Source organism: Mixophyes fleayi, chromosome 12 (assembly GCF_038048845.1).
Source record: "Mixophyes fleayi isolate aMixFle1 chromosome 12, aMixFle1.hap1, whole genome shotgun sequence".
Classification (NCBI taxonomy): Eukaryota; Metazoa; Chordata; class Amphibia; order Anura; family Limnodynastidae; genus Mixophyes; species Mixophyes fleayi.
The window spans coordinates 60,269,286-60,284,991 of record NC_134413.1 but is presented as its reverse complement, the minus strand read 5'-3'; the positions used below and the strand labels follow the sequence as shown (position 1 = coordinate 60,284,991).

At 41.9% G+C, this 15,706-nt stretch overlaps 1 protein-coding gene across 1 annotated transcript in view; it reads right to left on the bottom strand.

Annotated features, from left to right (window-relative positions):
* The window catches only part of LOC142108276 (matrix metalloproteinase-18-like), an 83,962-nt gene that overhangs the window by 66,001 nt on the left and 2,255 nt on the right, over window positions 1–15,706 (bottom strand). The window contains exon 4 of the mRNA XM_075191915.1: window positions 2,589–2,739. Coding sequence (XP_075048016.1) covers window positions 2,589–2,739 — 151 coding nt within the window. The remainder of the gene's footprint in view (window positions 1–2,588; window positions 2,740–15,706) is intronic.

The following is a 15,706-nucleotide window of genomic DNA, read 5'->3' as shown; positions in this document are numbered from 1 at the left end:
TAAACAATTTCCATCACACTTTGTATTTCTAACCACCCTGTTTTTTAGACCTGGCGGGTATACAAACCGTCCCTTGTGTTAAACTGCATGGCAAACCGACACCTGTTAGTTCAAAATAAAAAAAATAACAAAAAAAAAAAACATTGTTCTGACAGGCAAGGTAGCTCAGACTATATACTGTTTGAGCTATTTTGCCTGTAAGAATGGAAAAAATAAATAATTAAATACAGTAAAAAAAACAAACTAGAAAACCCTCTTTTACAATGTGTAAACTCAACATCAGGTCCTTTAGAGGCTTCTGCACCTAGAGAGTACCGGCATGCATGTGCCAGCATGCACTCACAGTCCATGAGTGTTATTACATGCTGGCACTTGGGCACAGGGCCCAGGGCGCAACGCTGAAGGGGGGCGCCATTTAGGAATATTTTAGGTTAATTTGGTTAAAATTGAGGGCTAGGGGGGCGGCATATGTCTTTCTCGCCCTGGGCGCTAGAATTCTAAGTTACGGCTCTGCTTGGGCACCAGTGCATACTATCACTTGTAGTGCCATGAGTGTGCACTACAAATGGAGACACGGATTATAAATAATATAAAAGCGGCAATCAAAATACGGAGGCAATTTTTTATTTTAATTAAGCTGCTGAACAGAAGGTTATTTTACACTATGGAGCTTCCACTTTAATTATGTTTAATTAAAGTACATTATTTATGGCTTCTTTATGGTGAATGAATGAAGGGAATGGGAAGACTGGGTAGTGAAGTTCATGTTATTCTATTCCTTCTAAGGCCATATACCGCCCTTTAGCTATGTTAGCTCTTTTCTTCTTTCTTTGGTCAATGTGAGAGAAGAAGCTAATTTCGTTAGTCACACAATCGTTAAAAGCAGCCTCAATGCCTGAAGTGTTGTCATCCTCTTTCATAGCACTTTTAGTTTTCTAAATTGTAGCTTTCCTAACTCAGCAGTTGACCTTTAGGTGACCAAGGGGGCCATTTAACAATATCAGTGATATGAAAGATTTTCTATCACTGCTTATCGCAGCAATAAATAATCTTCTCTCACCAGAATATATTATTATATTTTCACCAGGGCAACTGAGCAATGCTCAGCTCCCCGGCAATATTGGCTGGCTGTGGTAAGAGTACTTATACAGCTTCACAAGCCAGTGTAGAGTCAGAGCCAGCTTGATGGTTCGCACACTGGAACTGGAAACCCAGACTTCCAGGTCCACTTTGTGAAAACATTAAATAAATAAAATGTTTAAATATATTTAAAAAATATGTCTGAGTCGCAGCATTCCAATTGAAAGAAGGCTTTATTTTTTATTTAAATAGATCCTTTTCTTTAGTTATTCCCCTTTTCTATCGCTATCCTGAGATGGCAATAGCAACAAAAAGACAGCAGCAGTACTTGTATCGTCATTTTCCATGGTAAATAGACTTTCCCAGCTATGCATGGGGAATTATGCCAGAGAACCCCAGCAAAGGCTATCGCCAGCGATACCTAACAATAGTCTTCACCGGTCCGGTTATATAGGGAGAAGCTCTAAATTCAGCTAAAATGGAAAAAGGACTTTTCTCCCCAGGTTTCTTGCATAAAAAACATTCTTGTGTTTCATGTAACCAACTATAGTTCTTACTCCTATCTTGTCTCTCTAATGCTCTGGCCACATTAACATTTCTTGCACTTTCTGTTCTATGCATGTATCCATTTTCTATGGGTTTTGACAGGAAACTACAATGTAACAGCATATGCTTTAAAAGTGTTGTATCATGCCACAAAATATGGTATTCAGAGCAGTAAACCTGATTGAGAGTTTTGCCAGTGACTTTCAGTCCATTTTGTCTTTGGAACCATTCCAAAGCCTTTGACATACTCGAACATTAGCTCATTGTCTGGTGGAGCACAGTGTGTGGTCACAAGCATTTTCAAACTATCGGGGAGACCACTGAATAAAAATGGAATACATGGAAGTCTTTTATTTCTTTTCAATTCCACATAAGCACTTTTTCATTTCTAATGTACACTTCTGGAGTTGTGCATATGCTGTCCCTAAAAATATTGGTAAATAATAAAGAGAAATTCATGGAAAATAGTAAAACATTTTTACAAAATTACTTTGTTACAAAGTTGTTACTGATCTTTAAATGATATGTTAAGTTTCTGATTAACCTTAACATAAAAACACTTTAACCCTGGGTTGTAGTGAATGCAAGTATCTGATTAGTTGCTCTGATTTATTACAAATTTAGCACATAAATGAAATGTTCATAAATGGGCCCTAGTAATTACTAGAAAAAATAGGTTTTCAGCAATGACAACTATTACTATTTTTTATACAAGAACAATATACTGAAATTGTTTCTTGATGATCCTAATGATGTTCTAACATATTTTCAATAGTAATTACATTATATTTGATTATGAGTAAGTACTAAATTAAATTTTTATGTTGTTGTGATGTCTTTAAAAAGTTTTTTTTATGTTTTTTGACAGGAAACTATTGTGCAACAAAAATTATGTTTTAAAAGTGGTGCATCATGTCACAGAATTTTGTATAAACAGCAGTAAACCTGATTGAAAGCCTTACCAGTGACTTTTAGTCCATTTTGTCTTTGGAACCATTCCAATCCACTGATAAACTCTTCTGGGAGCTGGTCCTCTGATATAAATGGCGTGTCAGGTACAGCATAATCAGTGAGGTTCTCGTCAGGAAGATAACCAAACTCTATCAGATAGTCCTGGTGGAAATATGTGAACATGAGTCAGAAAAACAAAATAATATAAGATACCTGCAATTACATTGTGTTAAATTTCAAAAATGTATTAGAACCATTATAATACCGATCTGTAAATTGGTGTTCTTTCTAAACGAGATGTAAACACTTGGGAATAAGAACTCAGTAGTACTCAGTGTGCACAGGATAAACAGAACACAGTGACTTGTCTGTAACACACAGACATACAGAGGAACAACAGGGAACATCGAGGTGAGGGGACATATTTTAGGTTTGTTTCCGTCAAGTTCAAACAGTGGTTATTCCTTCTATTTGGTTGAATGAGGCATTATATTAACAATTGTCATCTATCACTATTTCATGTTTTACAAGCCAGGTCCTGCTTGTAAAGACTATGTTAACCCTAACCTTAACTCCTAACCCTAACCCCTAAAATAATACTTGCATGGAATGAAAGGCATTCGGGTCCGTCCAACTATTCTTTAAGAGGAGTCGCGTTTTGACGTCACGTCATTTTCCAGAAACACATCGGGTCGTCACATTACTTCATCTGTGTCTTCGTAAGTCGGGGTAGTAGTTTTCAGAATTCACATGTCGTTGTAGTCGCTGTCGCAGGGCCGTCTTTCCCATTGGGCACGATGGGCAGGTGCCCGGGGGCCCAGGGGGAAAGGGGGCCCTGGCAGGTCTGCTGTAAAAAAATCCTGTAAAGAAAAAAAAGAAAAAAAGAAACTTACCTTTTGCGGTCACCAGGTGATGATCCGGCTCACTCCCTGGTCCTCTCTTCCGTGATGCGCTCGCAGTGAATGTCGGGCATGATGACATCATCACGCCCGACATTCACTGCGAGCACAGCATGGAGGAGCACAGCGACGAAGTACAGAAGAGGATTCAAAGCATCGCAGTTGAAAGGTAAGTTAAGATATATATATATATATTAGATATAATCCTTTTTTTTTTACTTACATATTTATATAAAGGGGCCCCGGTGCACTGCTGTGCCTGGGGGCCCATTCTGTTGTTAAGGTGGCCCTGCGCTGTCCGGGTAGTCAGTATCGTTAAACTGACTACCACATTGAGGAAGACTGACCTGTATTAACTAACTTATAATTTAATATTAGTCTAGACAACTTGATTTACTTCTAGAATTTACCATATCTTTGTGAAAGTCCATACCACATTCCTGCTCACTGACTTTAATCAATATGTGAACTCCAATTAGTTGCAATTCTTCTGAAGCAGTCTTTCTACCATTGTATCTGTTTACGTATCACATTTTATAAAAAACAAATCGGATAAAAGTTCTCATTGTCAAAGAACTCTCTGATTAACTCAAAATAACTCAAAATAACTCAAAATAAATAACATGGTAACATCCATTCCGAGTGAAATCATGGCAGCTTTCCATTAGCGATAGCTGAGATTACCAAACTGACACTTACCTCCCAAAAAAAAAAAGCCATATCGAGTCACAATTAAGTTCCTCCCATTATACACACAAACCATGCCTTGATTCGCTCAAACCACAGACACATTGTTACAAGGCCACACCCCTTTCTGGGTCCACAAATCATGACAGTGCCGCCTATATAGGGAGTGTCTGGTGGTATACTGATGTAAGTTAGTATAAACTACCCATATTATTTTCATAAGTAGGAATAGATGCTTGATACCATGGATTAAAATTTTATATAAAAAGGTACAAATAAATATTGATAAAACCAGATTTGAATGGTTTGTTAACAGGTGCCAATTATTTAACCTTGCATGAAAATTACACCGGACTCATATGTTCAGTTTCAAAATAAGTATTTTCAGATTTTGAGTTTAGTTTCACTTTAAGGGCTAGTTCCATTTCTACAAAAATAATATTGTCAGGAATATATGACCTCTATTTTGTCAGTAAATCTCTCCTGACTATCTTTACCAGTCAAAAACATCACTCTGCGCACTCGTGACTTAGAAGCGTACTGTAAGGGAACACACAGGATTACAGCCTAAACCTCACACTCACCTCTCTCAGGCTACAGATTTAGCTGGTCCCTTTCCCAACACAGACACATGCTTCCACACTTCTCCGCAACTGCCACCAGGTACGTAAAAGGCCCGTAGCAAACCTGTCACTTAATTGCCCGATTTTGCACACTCTGTGCTCTGGTAGCTAAACAGTTAACACTTCACACACTGCTATATAAAGGGTTTACCCAGCCAAGCAATCTTTCTCTTCTAAACAAGTAGTGAATTTGTTTAAAGCAATAAGGACAGCACTAATTCAATTTTTACATTACAAAAAGTACAATGCTTACAGATTATAAAAACAATTGACATACATATGCAAAACAGATTTAAAATAAAGGGATTCAATTCAGAGTATAATTTACAGACAAGTGGTATATTCTGCGTCATGAGAATTTGGCTTGGAAGATGGACAGCTTATCAATGATGATTGATTTCCCAAAAGACTGACAATTTCTTGTAACTGGTCTCTGCTTTTTGAAGACACTTCGACACCTGTTGCTAGGCCGGCAGGTCTTGTCATAAACTTACAGAACTGATGGTAGAGGTCTTCCCCTATATCAGGCGCCTTTCCCGTAGAGCTTGATATGCTCACAGGTATTCGGATGCCCCCAGGACTTAACTCTAATGTAGTGTAAGTTTATGAGCAACACTACAGCGGATGGAAGATGGAGGGTATCCAGATGGTAGCGGGTAGTTGGAAGGCGGGCCGAGGTCAGGGGGTTCATAGCAGACAGGAAGGTCGGAAGCAGGTAATAAGATCAGGGCTGGTGGTAAACAGGGGAATCCAAGAAACAGGTGCAGAGGTCAGGACAATCAGCAAACAGACAAGGTCCAATAGCAAGCAAGAGGTCACAATGATAGATTAAACCAGAGTGTCAGCAGCAAACTCCATGTACTAAACACAGCAGGTCAGCAATTCCTTAAGAGACGCTATAACTGGAAAGAAGGCTAAGCCCTCCCTGCCTTAACTACACAAAGTAGCCAATCAGAGCCCTGTCTGAAAAGTACCCACAGGGGCTGCTTAATTAAATGAATCGATCAACTAGCCCACAGGCTATTATTTTACTAAATGCGCATGCGCCTGGCTGCCCAGTGTTGCAGGGACGCGGCGCTGCTTAGAAAGCATCCCGACCCTTGCCATGGTGATGGTTTGGACGGAAGTAAGAGGGAGTGACATCCTGGCTGTTGCTATGACAGCCGAGACACAGCTGGGGGAAGCGAGGCGCCGATCGCCGCGGCTCGTTACATTACCCCCCCCCCTTGAGAAGTGGTTAAGGAACCCCGACATCCTGGTTTCTTAGGGAATTGTTTGCAGAACTCCTTGATAGGTCTATCAGCATGTAGATGATTCCGCGGAACCCAAGAACGTTCCTCCAGGCCACAGTTCCTCCACTGGACCAAGAAGTGAATCTGTCCTTGGACCCTCTTGGAATCAAGCATCTTTGCTATCAAAAATTACCGATGTCCTTCCACATTAATCGAGTGAGGTCTCCGAGATGGAAAACATTTAAACTTGCTTGAAAAAACGACAGGCTTGAAAAGAGAACAATGAAACCTGTTTTGGATTTTCAAAGAGCGCGGAAGCTTCAGCCTGAAGGTCACAGGGTTAATTTGCTTAATAATAGAAAAAGATTCAATGAACCTAGGCTCGATTTTGGTACAGGGTTGTCTGAGCCTAATGTTACGAGTGAAATGCCAGACCTTCTGACCTGAATGAAGGTGCTGAGCCCATGGCGTTGGTCCGCAAACATTTTAGAATGAAACAAGGCCGCTCCTCAAAGCAGAGTGAACTTTTTTCTAAATGATCCGAAGTCTAGAAGTGATGCTCCCAAGTGTCACGGGCACTAGGAGTTCTGCCCAGGATTCACCAGTTGATAATGCTTACCAGAGGGGCGGGGTTTACACAGCGGACCTCTGAGCAGTAGGGTGAATAGCAGGAACGTATATATCAGCAGATGGAGAGAGAATGCCAATGGAATAGATGAGAGTCAGTGACTTGCGGAAATACTGGTAGGAGAGTCAGCGACTAGCAGCTGTACTGGTAGGAGAGTAGAGTGGACGTGAACAGGTGAAGGAAGGGAACGGGAGAGTCAGCGGTCTGCGTACAGCAAGTTGTACCACTGCTGTGATGAGAAGACTTGTCCAGGTGCAGGTAGGTAGCGGGAGAGTCAGTGGTCTGCATACAGCAAGTTGTACCACTGCTATGATGAGAAGACTTGTCCAGGTGCAGGTAAGTAGCGGAAGAGTCAGTGGTCTGCGTACAGCAAGTTGTACCACTGCTATGATGAGAAGACTTGTCCAGGTGCAGGTAAGTGGAGGAGTGATAAGAGTCTATAACTGTATAAATACAATTGGAGAGCAGAGGAGCTAGTCCCAAACAGATATACAGCGTCACTTCTAATAGTCTATTGCGGGTATGTATACCGCTGCTGAGTAGAGAGGCTTGTCCAAAGCGAATATGCAGGATAACAACTGATAGTGAATAACAAGTATGCATATCGCTGCTGAGTAGAGAAGCTTGTTCAAACAGATATGCGGCATAATGGCTAATAGTCTATAGCGGGTATGGATACCGCTGCTGAGTAGAGAAGCTTGTCCAAAGCGGATATGCAGGATAACAGCTGATAGTCAATAACAAGTATGCATACCACTGCTGAGTAGAGAAGCTTGTCCAACGAGGATATGCAGGCACAGCAGGAGAGCTGAGAGACTGTAGCGGGTATGGGAACCGCAGGTGAGCAGAGCAGGTAATCCAGCAGACAGCTGAAGACACGAGCAGGACACAGGAGTCAGTAGCGGGTATGGGAACCGCCGATGAGCAGAGCAGGTAATCCAGCAGACAGCTGAAGACACGAGCAGGACACAGGAGTCAGTAGCGGGTATGGGAACCGCCGATGAGCAGAGCAGGTAATCCAGCAGGAAACTGAAGATACGAGCAGGACACAGGAGACACCTTCAGAGACTCACAGGGAATGAGACTCAAGATCAGGCAACGATACAATGGCCACAAGTGCCTTAAATAGGGAGAGGTGATTGATCCACCAATTAGGTTAAAAGCAAGGTCATAAGAGTTCATGGATGCTGCGCATGCGTAGTCCATCAAAATGGCGGACGGCTGCGGCTCAGGACAGGTGCCAGCAGGAAGGATAGAGAACCACGCACCAGCGCAGAGGCACTCACGGTCCGGTGAGTGACACCAAGTAATGCTCTGCGCATTTGGGGGTTTAGTTAAGGCAATAAAATGAGACATTTTGCTAAATCGATCCACCACCACCACCCATACACACATAGTGTTATGCTCTGCTGTACATGGAAGATCAAAATTAAAATCCATAGATAAGTGTGTACAGGGTCTGGTAGGGGCAGACAACGGCATGAGCTGGCCCAAACGTCGGTTCCTGGGGACTTTATTTCTAGCACGAGTTTCACAGGACAGAAAAACGTCTTTGACATCAGAAGACATGATGGGCCACCAAGCGGAACGTGAGAGTGTCTCTGTGGTCTTAAAGATACAGGAATGTCTGGCGGTTTTATTTTCATGAGCTTCAGTGAGGACAGCTTTCCTAAGGTGGACTGGTACAAGCAAGCGGTTTGTGGGTGTTTCTGAGGGAGACAACTTTTGAAATCTATTAAAGAGTAATACCCAAGTCTTGAGCCAACCCAGTGTGAATAGCAGAAGACAGTATAATAGGTAATGTTCCTGGAGCTGGTACATGGTGTGAAACAAAGCTTATGGATAATGCGTCTGCATTGACATTCTTGGATCCAGGTCTATAAGTCATAATGAACTGAAAGCGAGTAAAAAACAGTGACCACCGCGCTTGCCTAGGATTCAACCGTTTTGCAGATTATAAGTACTGGAGATTCTTATGGTCAGTGATAACTGATATAACATGAATGGACCCTTCCAGCCAGTGATACCATTCTTCATATGCCCATTAGATGGCAAAAAGCTTCCGATTGCCTACATCATAGTTTGTCTCCGCAGCAGAGAATTTGCGGGAGAAGAAAGCGCAGGGATACAGTTGATGATTGCAAGGGTCCTTCTGAGACAGAACAGTGCCAGCACCTATATCAGAGGCGTCAACCTCCAGAACAAAGGGTAAATCAGGATTAGGATGCTCTTTTAAGAGCTTCAAAAGAACGAATAGCCTGTGGGGACCAATTTCCAGGGTCCGCCCCCTTCCGAGTAAGGGCAACAATGGGAGGTACCATATTCGAAAAAGCACAGATACATCTTCGGTAGTAATTAGCAAAGCCCAGAAACCTTTGGACGACTTTCAGATTAATGGGTCGTACCCAATCAAGGATGGCCTGAACTTTGCTTGAATCCATAGAGCATTCAGTAGAGGAGATTATATATCCCAGGAACTATACTTTCCAAACTTCAAACTCACATTTTTCAAGTTTGGCACAGAGGTGGTGGTCTCACAAATTGTGGAGAACCTGCTGGACATGACATCGGTGTTGTGGCAAGGAGTGAGAGTATATTAATATGTCATCCAAGTAAATAACAACGAACAGATCGAAGAACTCCCAAAGAACTTCATTAATGAGGTCTTGAAAGACAGCAGACACGTTACAAAGCCTGAACGGCATGACCAAATACTCGCAGTGGCCAGAATGCGTGTTGAAAGCTGTTTCTACTCATTACCTTCTCTGATGCAGATGAGACTGTATGCGAAGATCAATTTTGGTGAAGATAGTAGCACCTTTTAGTTGATCGAACAGGACTGAGATGAGGGGAAGTCGATAGGTATTCTTTATAGTATTTTGTTAAGGCCTCTGAAATCGATACAAGGACATAGCCCGCCATCCTTCGTGGAAACAAAGAAACATCCAGCTCTCACTGAAGACTTTGAAGGTCTAATAAACCTTTTTGTGAATTCTTCTACACATATTCCTGCATGGCCTTGGTTTCGGGACCAGAGAGCGAATACAACCTTCTTTTAGGCAATTTGGAACCCGGTATTACCTCAATGGTACAATCAAAATCCCAATGTCAAACGCTTTTTTAGAGAGCACATCCCGGAATTCCTGGTATTGGGGAGGAAGCTGTTTGGAAAAAGGTTGCAGAATCCGGAGGGGCAAGGTCAAGCAGGTCTGAGAACAATAGGAGCTCCATTGAGTAATTTCCCCTTTAGCTCAATCCATTACAGGGTTATGGAGATAGATCCAAGGATGGCCTAGTATTAACGGGAGAAATGGACAATTCATGAGATAGAATGACAGGGTTTCTGAGTGAAGGGTTCCCACAGTTAACAACAGCGGAGGTATTTCATGAGAAGTTTTGCCACCAGGCAACGGACTTCCATCCAGGCCACTGACAGTGATAGCAGAATCCAACTTCATAGAAGGAATCCCAGAGGAATGAGTGAATCCGATGTCCAGAAAGTTACCAGCGGCACCACTATCCACAAAGGCTGAAATGGCAACAGAATGTGAATCGTGAGTGATGTGTGCAGGAACTTAGACCGCATTTTTGGAGGAGATGATCTGCAGACCTATGCAAACTCCCCCCCTTATTCTCTAGGCTTGCTCTTTTCCCGATTTGTTAGGGCAGGAGCGAGAAAAGTGACCCTTGATGCCACAATACAGACAAAGACCCTGAGTCTGTCTACTGTTCTTTTCCTATGGAGAGAGACGATAGGCACCCAATTGCATAGGCTCTTCCGTGTCCATTAGGGCAGAAAGAGAAGTAGATGATGAATAAGAAGACATTTCTTTCTCTGCCTTTCTCTGCTTGATTCGTCTGTCAATTTTTATGGCGAGTTGCATGAGGGTTTCCAAAGATGTTAGAAAAGGAAACTGTACCAGAACGTCTTTGATCTGTTCTGACAAACCTAAGCAAAATTGACTGCGTAAAGAAGGATCGTTCCATTCGCTGTCAGAAGACCATCGCCCAAATTCAGCACAGTATTCCTCAGCCGAGCACCGTCTTTGTTTCAAGGCCCTGAGGTGAGCCTCAGCCAAAGCCCTCGAACCGGGTCATCATATAGCAGACCCAAGGCCTTAAAGAAAGCATCCACAGATTGCAAGGTTGGACTTGTCTGGACCAAACTAAAGGCTCAGGATTGTGGATCACCCTGCAAAAGGGAGATAATAATACTAAGGATGAGCGGGCTCGGATGTCTGGAATCCGAGCCCACCTGAACAGTGTGATTCCGAGTCAGATCCGAGCGATGTCCGGGTATTCCCGCCGATTCCAAAACTTAAAACGAGGCTCTGACTCATAATCCCGCTGTCGGATCTCGCGATACCCGGATCCTTTAAATTCCCCGCTTGCCGCCGCTATCTTCACTCGGGCATTGATCAGGGAAGAGGGAGGGTGTGTTAGGTGGTCCTCTGTCCTGTTATTTCTCGTGCTGTGCTGTGCTGTGCTCAGTCCAGTCCAGTGGTGCTGTGTCCAGTGCTCTGTCCTTGCTGAGTCCAGTAGTGCTTTTGTCCTGTGCTCTGTGCTGCTGAGTCCAGTGGTGCTTTTGTCCTGTGCTCTGTCCTGCTGAGTCCAGTGGTGCTTTGGCCAGTGTCTGTCCTGCTGAGTCCAGTGGTGCTTTAGTCCTCTGCTTTGTTGTGCTCAGTCCATAAAAAATTTATAATTATTAAAATCTCTTCAAAATTACAAAAAAAAAAAAATATTTTAAAAATTATATCAAATTAATAAAAAAAAAAATATTTAAGCAGTTCTAAAGAATAGGTACTGCAATCTATATTACATTTACTACGTTCATTTTTTTAGCAGTTCCAGAGAATAGATATATAATTCAAGAAGAGATGGATAGCGCTATTATCCCACTGCAGCTAAACACACCCAAGGGAATCACACAATTTTCCCAGTATATAACATAAATAAATCAAAAAATAGGAATGTTACAGCGCTGTAGTAGTAATCACATAGGAAAAAGTTATATTTCCTCCAGTAATATAGGTGATACAAACATTCATAAGTGAAAATAAAAATAAAAAAGTATACTTAAATTTAAAGGTGTGGAGATCTTTTCGTTCAGAATTTTCCTCCAATTTTTGATGACATAGTATAAAGAATCTAAAAACACAACATAGTATATAATACAGTCACAAAAACTGAGATTATGTGGTAAATATGTGAAAAGACTTTAATCCTTTCTTCTTATGTGAATCCACTCACCAGATAAAAAAATATAAATGTGCTTTAATTAGAAGCAGAAATAGATGGCATGTGGTGTCTTCACCCAATCTCTTATGTGAGTACACTTACAAGATGGAGGGAAATAACAGGCCTGGGTTCAAGTTTCTTTAGGGATCTCCCAAATGGATAAGCAGGTCTCTCTCAGATGAGCATATTCCATAGGGTATATAGAAGGAAAAAAACCCGAATCTAGCATGATACCGTTTATACTAAAGATATTTATTGCATAATCACATGTAAAAATTAAAAGACATTACATAAAAGCTGGACCTTAAGATCATGAGGGTCCCTACCAGATAGAAGTGGAAAAACAGCTTGTAGTAAGTGTCCCCGGGGTCAGCTTCACTGGTTGGTAGATGGTAATAATGGGGTACTCGTGTATTTCAGGTCCAGTAGCCCTATTTCCAACGCGTTTCAACCTCTCTATTTAGGTCTTTCTCAAGGATAGAGCTAAGTTCAAATGAGCTCCCTTTTATACAGGAAACTCTCATAGTCATAGTTCAAAGGTTACATATATTTTAGTATCCACATTTTATAAAAATAAACTTATTTTCATTTAGCAGCATCATTTTCATATAGATAACATCACCTTATTAAAAGGGATCCTGACTGGATCTCCCAGGTGTTATCATACATTAAAATCAGAAAATATATAGGTTTAACAAAACATACATACATTTAGCAAACAAAAATGCACATCAATATCCTATTTTCATATTAATATATTCTAGTTGATCTATCCCCCTCTGTCCATACCTGTCTTCATAGTGATCCTTTATTTGTATATCGCCAATCACATAAATATAAATATCCAAAACGCTAGATTCTCGTGGAGTGGACGCCGTTTGCATTCCAACCCTCACTTCCTGTATGTGTTCTATCTATCAGAGGTGGAACGCATATGCGTTCCAACAGTATTTCCGGGGAGGATACTCAGTGGCGCTGTCGCGCTTCCTGTTTTTAATGTCAAACCTCTATTATGAGGTTGCATATATGTCTCCCTTCTTGTAGGGGATACTTAAAGCAAGGAGATATCGCGTGGTTCTAATTTTAACCTTATTTCCATCCTCCCGTTATTAAAGGGAGAGATCTCTATCGCCGTGGGAACTGGAGTATAGTGTAGGAATCGCGCTCAGTGTTCAACCCTAAGTCCCCTTATGTGTATTAATTGCTGTGTGGCTGTTAATCTGAAATAAATGGCGATCTGTAAGTATAAACACCATACAGGCAAAATATAGATGGGGAAATATACATAAATATATAGTTCCAGAGAATAGGTACTGCAATCTATATTACATTTACTACGTCCATTCTTTAAGCAGTTCCTGAGAATAGGTACTGCAATCTATATTACATTTAATACGTTCATTCTTTAAGCAGTTCCTGAGAATAGGTACTGCAATCTATATTACATTTACTACGTTCATTCTTTAAGCAGTTCCTGAGAATAGGTACTGCAATCTATATTACATTTACTACGTTCATTCTTTAAGCAGTTCCTGAGAATAGGTACTGCAATCTATATTACATTTACTACGTTCATTCTTTAAGCAGTTCCTGAGAATAGGTACTGCAATCTATATTACATTTACCAGCTTGAGTCAGGTGATTCCCCTGATCAGGCTGTTGCAGAAGCAGCTGGAGAAAGTGAGGGAGGAGCTGGTAAACCATTGCGATTCCACCAAGCATGTAGCTCCTGTGGATGAAGCCCTTCGTACGCTTTGCCAGGATCCGAGGGTGGTCACTCTTTTAAAGTCAGAGGAATACATTCTGGCCACCGTGCTCGATCCTCGGTTTAAAGCGTATGTTGTGTCTCTGTTTCCGGCGGACACAAGTCTACAGAGGTGCAAAGACCTGCTGGTCAGGAAATTGTCCTCTGAAGAGGACCGTGACATGCCAACAGCTCCACCTTCATATTCTTCCACACCTGTGGCTGCGAGGAAAAAACTCAGTTTTCCTAAAAGACCCGCTAGCGGGGATGCAGACAACATCTGGTCCGGACTGAAGGACCTGCCAACCATTGCAGACATGTCTACTGTCGCTGCATTGGATGCTGTCACAATAGAAAAAATGGTGGAGGATTATTTTGCTGACACCATCCAAATAGACATGTCAGACAGTCCATATTGTTACTGGCAGGAAAAAAAAGGCAGTTTGGAGTCAAAAGGGATCCCCAATACAGTACTCTGCACCATGCCCTACATGCTGGACCTGAAATGAAGCTATGGCAGCCAGTACTTCCGGCTACAAAGAGAAGGGGAGACTGTGGCAGGCGTCCCTTATAGTAGGTAAGGAGGCTTATTATGGGGGTACTGATGTTTGGGGGGGTCAGGCAGGCTGACCATTCACCAGGGCTTGATGGGAACACTCTCTGGGAGTCCGGCCTGACTTTTTTCCGGTGCGATCAATAGTGTTCAGCAGACAGACAGGGCAGGTGGGGCCCGCTATTAGAAGACAGGTCAGCAGCGGGCAATCAAACGAATGATGAGCGTTGCGTCAGTGAGGGTGCCGCGGTTGGTGGGCGCAGTTCTATGATCACTCGGGTGCCATTTTCACATCAGACTCCGGCCATGAACTCAGACCCTGCCAATGGTCTCCGATTGTGTATTTAAACGGAACCTCAGGGGGAACGGAGGTGCTTTGACTGGCTGCCAGCTCACTTTTGAGGTGGGGAGACCCTGAAAATAGCGCATTCTATGCTCACAGGTCCTTCGTCTTGAGATGGCATCCAGACCACACCCCGTCATGTTCCTTCTTATATAGGGGTCTAGTTACCAAGCATTTTTCCTGTGTTAAACCTCAGAAAACAACAGTTTTCGGGGGTTTACCGTGAAATCACTATGTACTATTGAAGCATCGCAGCAGATATCTCAGATATCTGCTGCTTTGCATTTCTTATCGTTTTTCTGAGCACTCCCCATAACAGTGTATGGGAAGTGCTCAGAACCGCTATGTATCAAAGTTTGATTAGAGAAACTTTTCTCTTTTTTTACATGTTAATGTACGCCATCTGAAGCTGGCGTACATTAACATATCTGAAAACTTTCGCGCTGTCCAGCTCTGCTCTTCAGAGCAGAGCTGGACAGCGCATGTGTGGAGGGATCATGTGATCCCTCCCTGTCACTCATCCTGCAGTTTGCCGTCCAGGATGTTAATGCGCATGCACCAACTATTCGGTTGGTGCATGCGCACTAACAAAAAAAGAAAAAAAAAAAAGAGAAGAAGATCACCGCAGTTTTGAAAGTTGAGGAAAGACTGCGATGATCAGGTGAGTCACTTCTCAGGGACAGCAGGTTATCGGCACTGCTGTCCCTGAGAAGTTTTTTTAATACATAGCCAGTACTTTTCAATCCTTATCAAGGAGATAAGGATTGAAAAGTATCAAGTCAAAAAAAAAAAGGGTCATAAATAGACCCCATAGGCACAAGCACTATTTTGTGCGCTAAAGTAACAGAATCCTGACATTTACCATGTTATTATCATATTGTAACAAGTGCAACATTTTGAACCAAATAAAGGTGTGAAAGGATTTGCATTAGAACTGTAGAAGTGCTGTTTTTAATTGATGTGACAAGTAAATATTATTATAACAATATGGGCATTGACTGAATCTTATTTAAAAAATAATAATAATAATACAGTACAGCCAATTGTCTTCTTGTTGCACCATCCGGTCATATAACCTTTCTGATCTGAAACATCTTAACCCAACTTATAGACTCCCATATACTTCATTAAAGGCTCATAAATATAATCCATAATAGCAATGATTGATGGTGGTGTGATGAT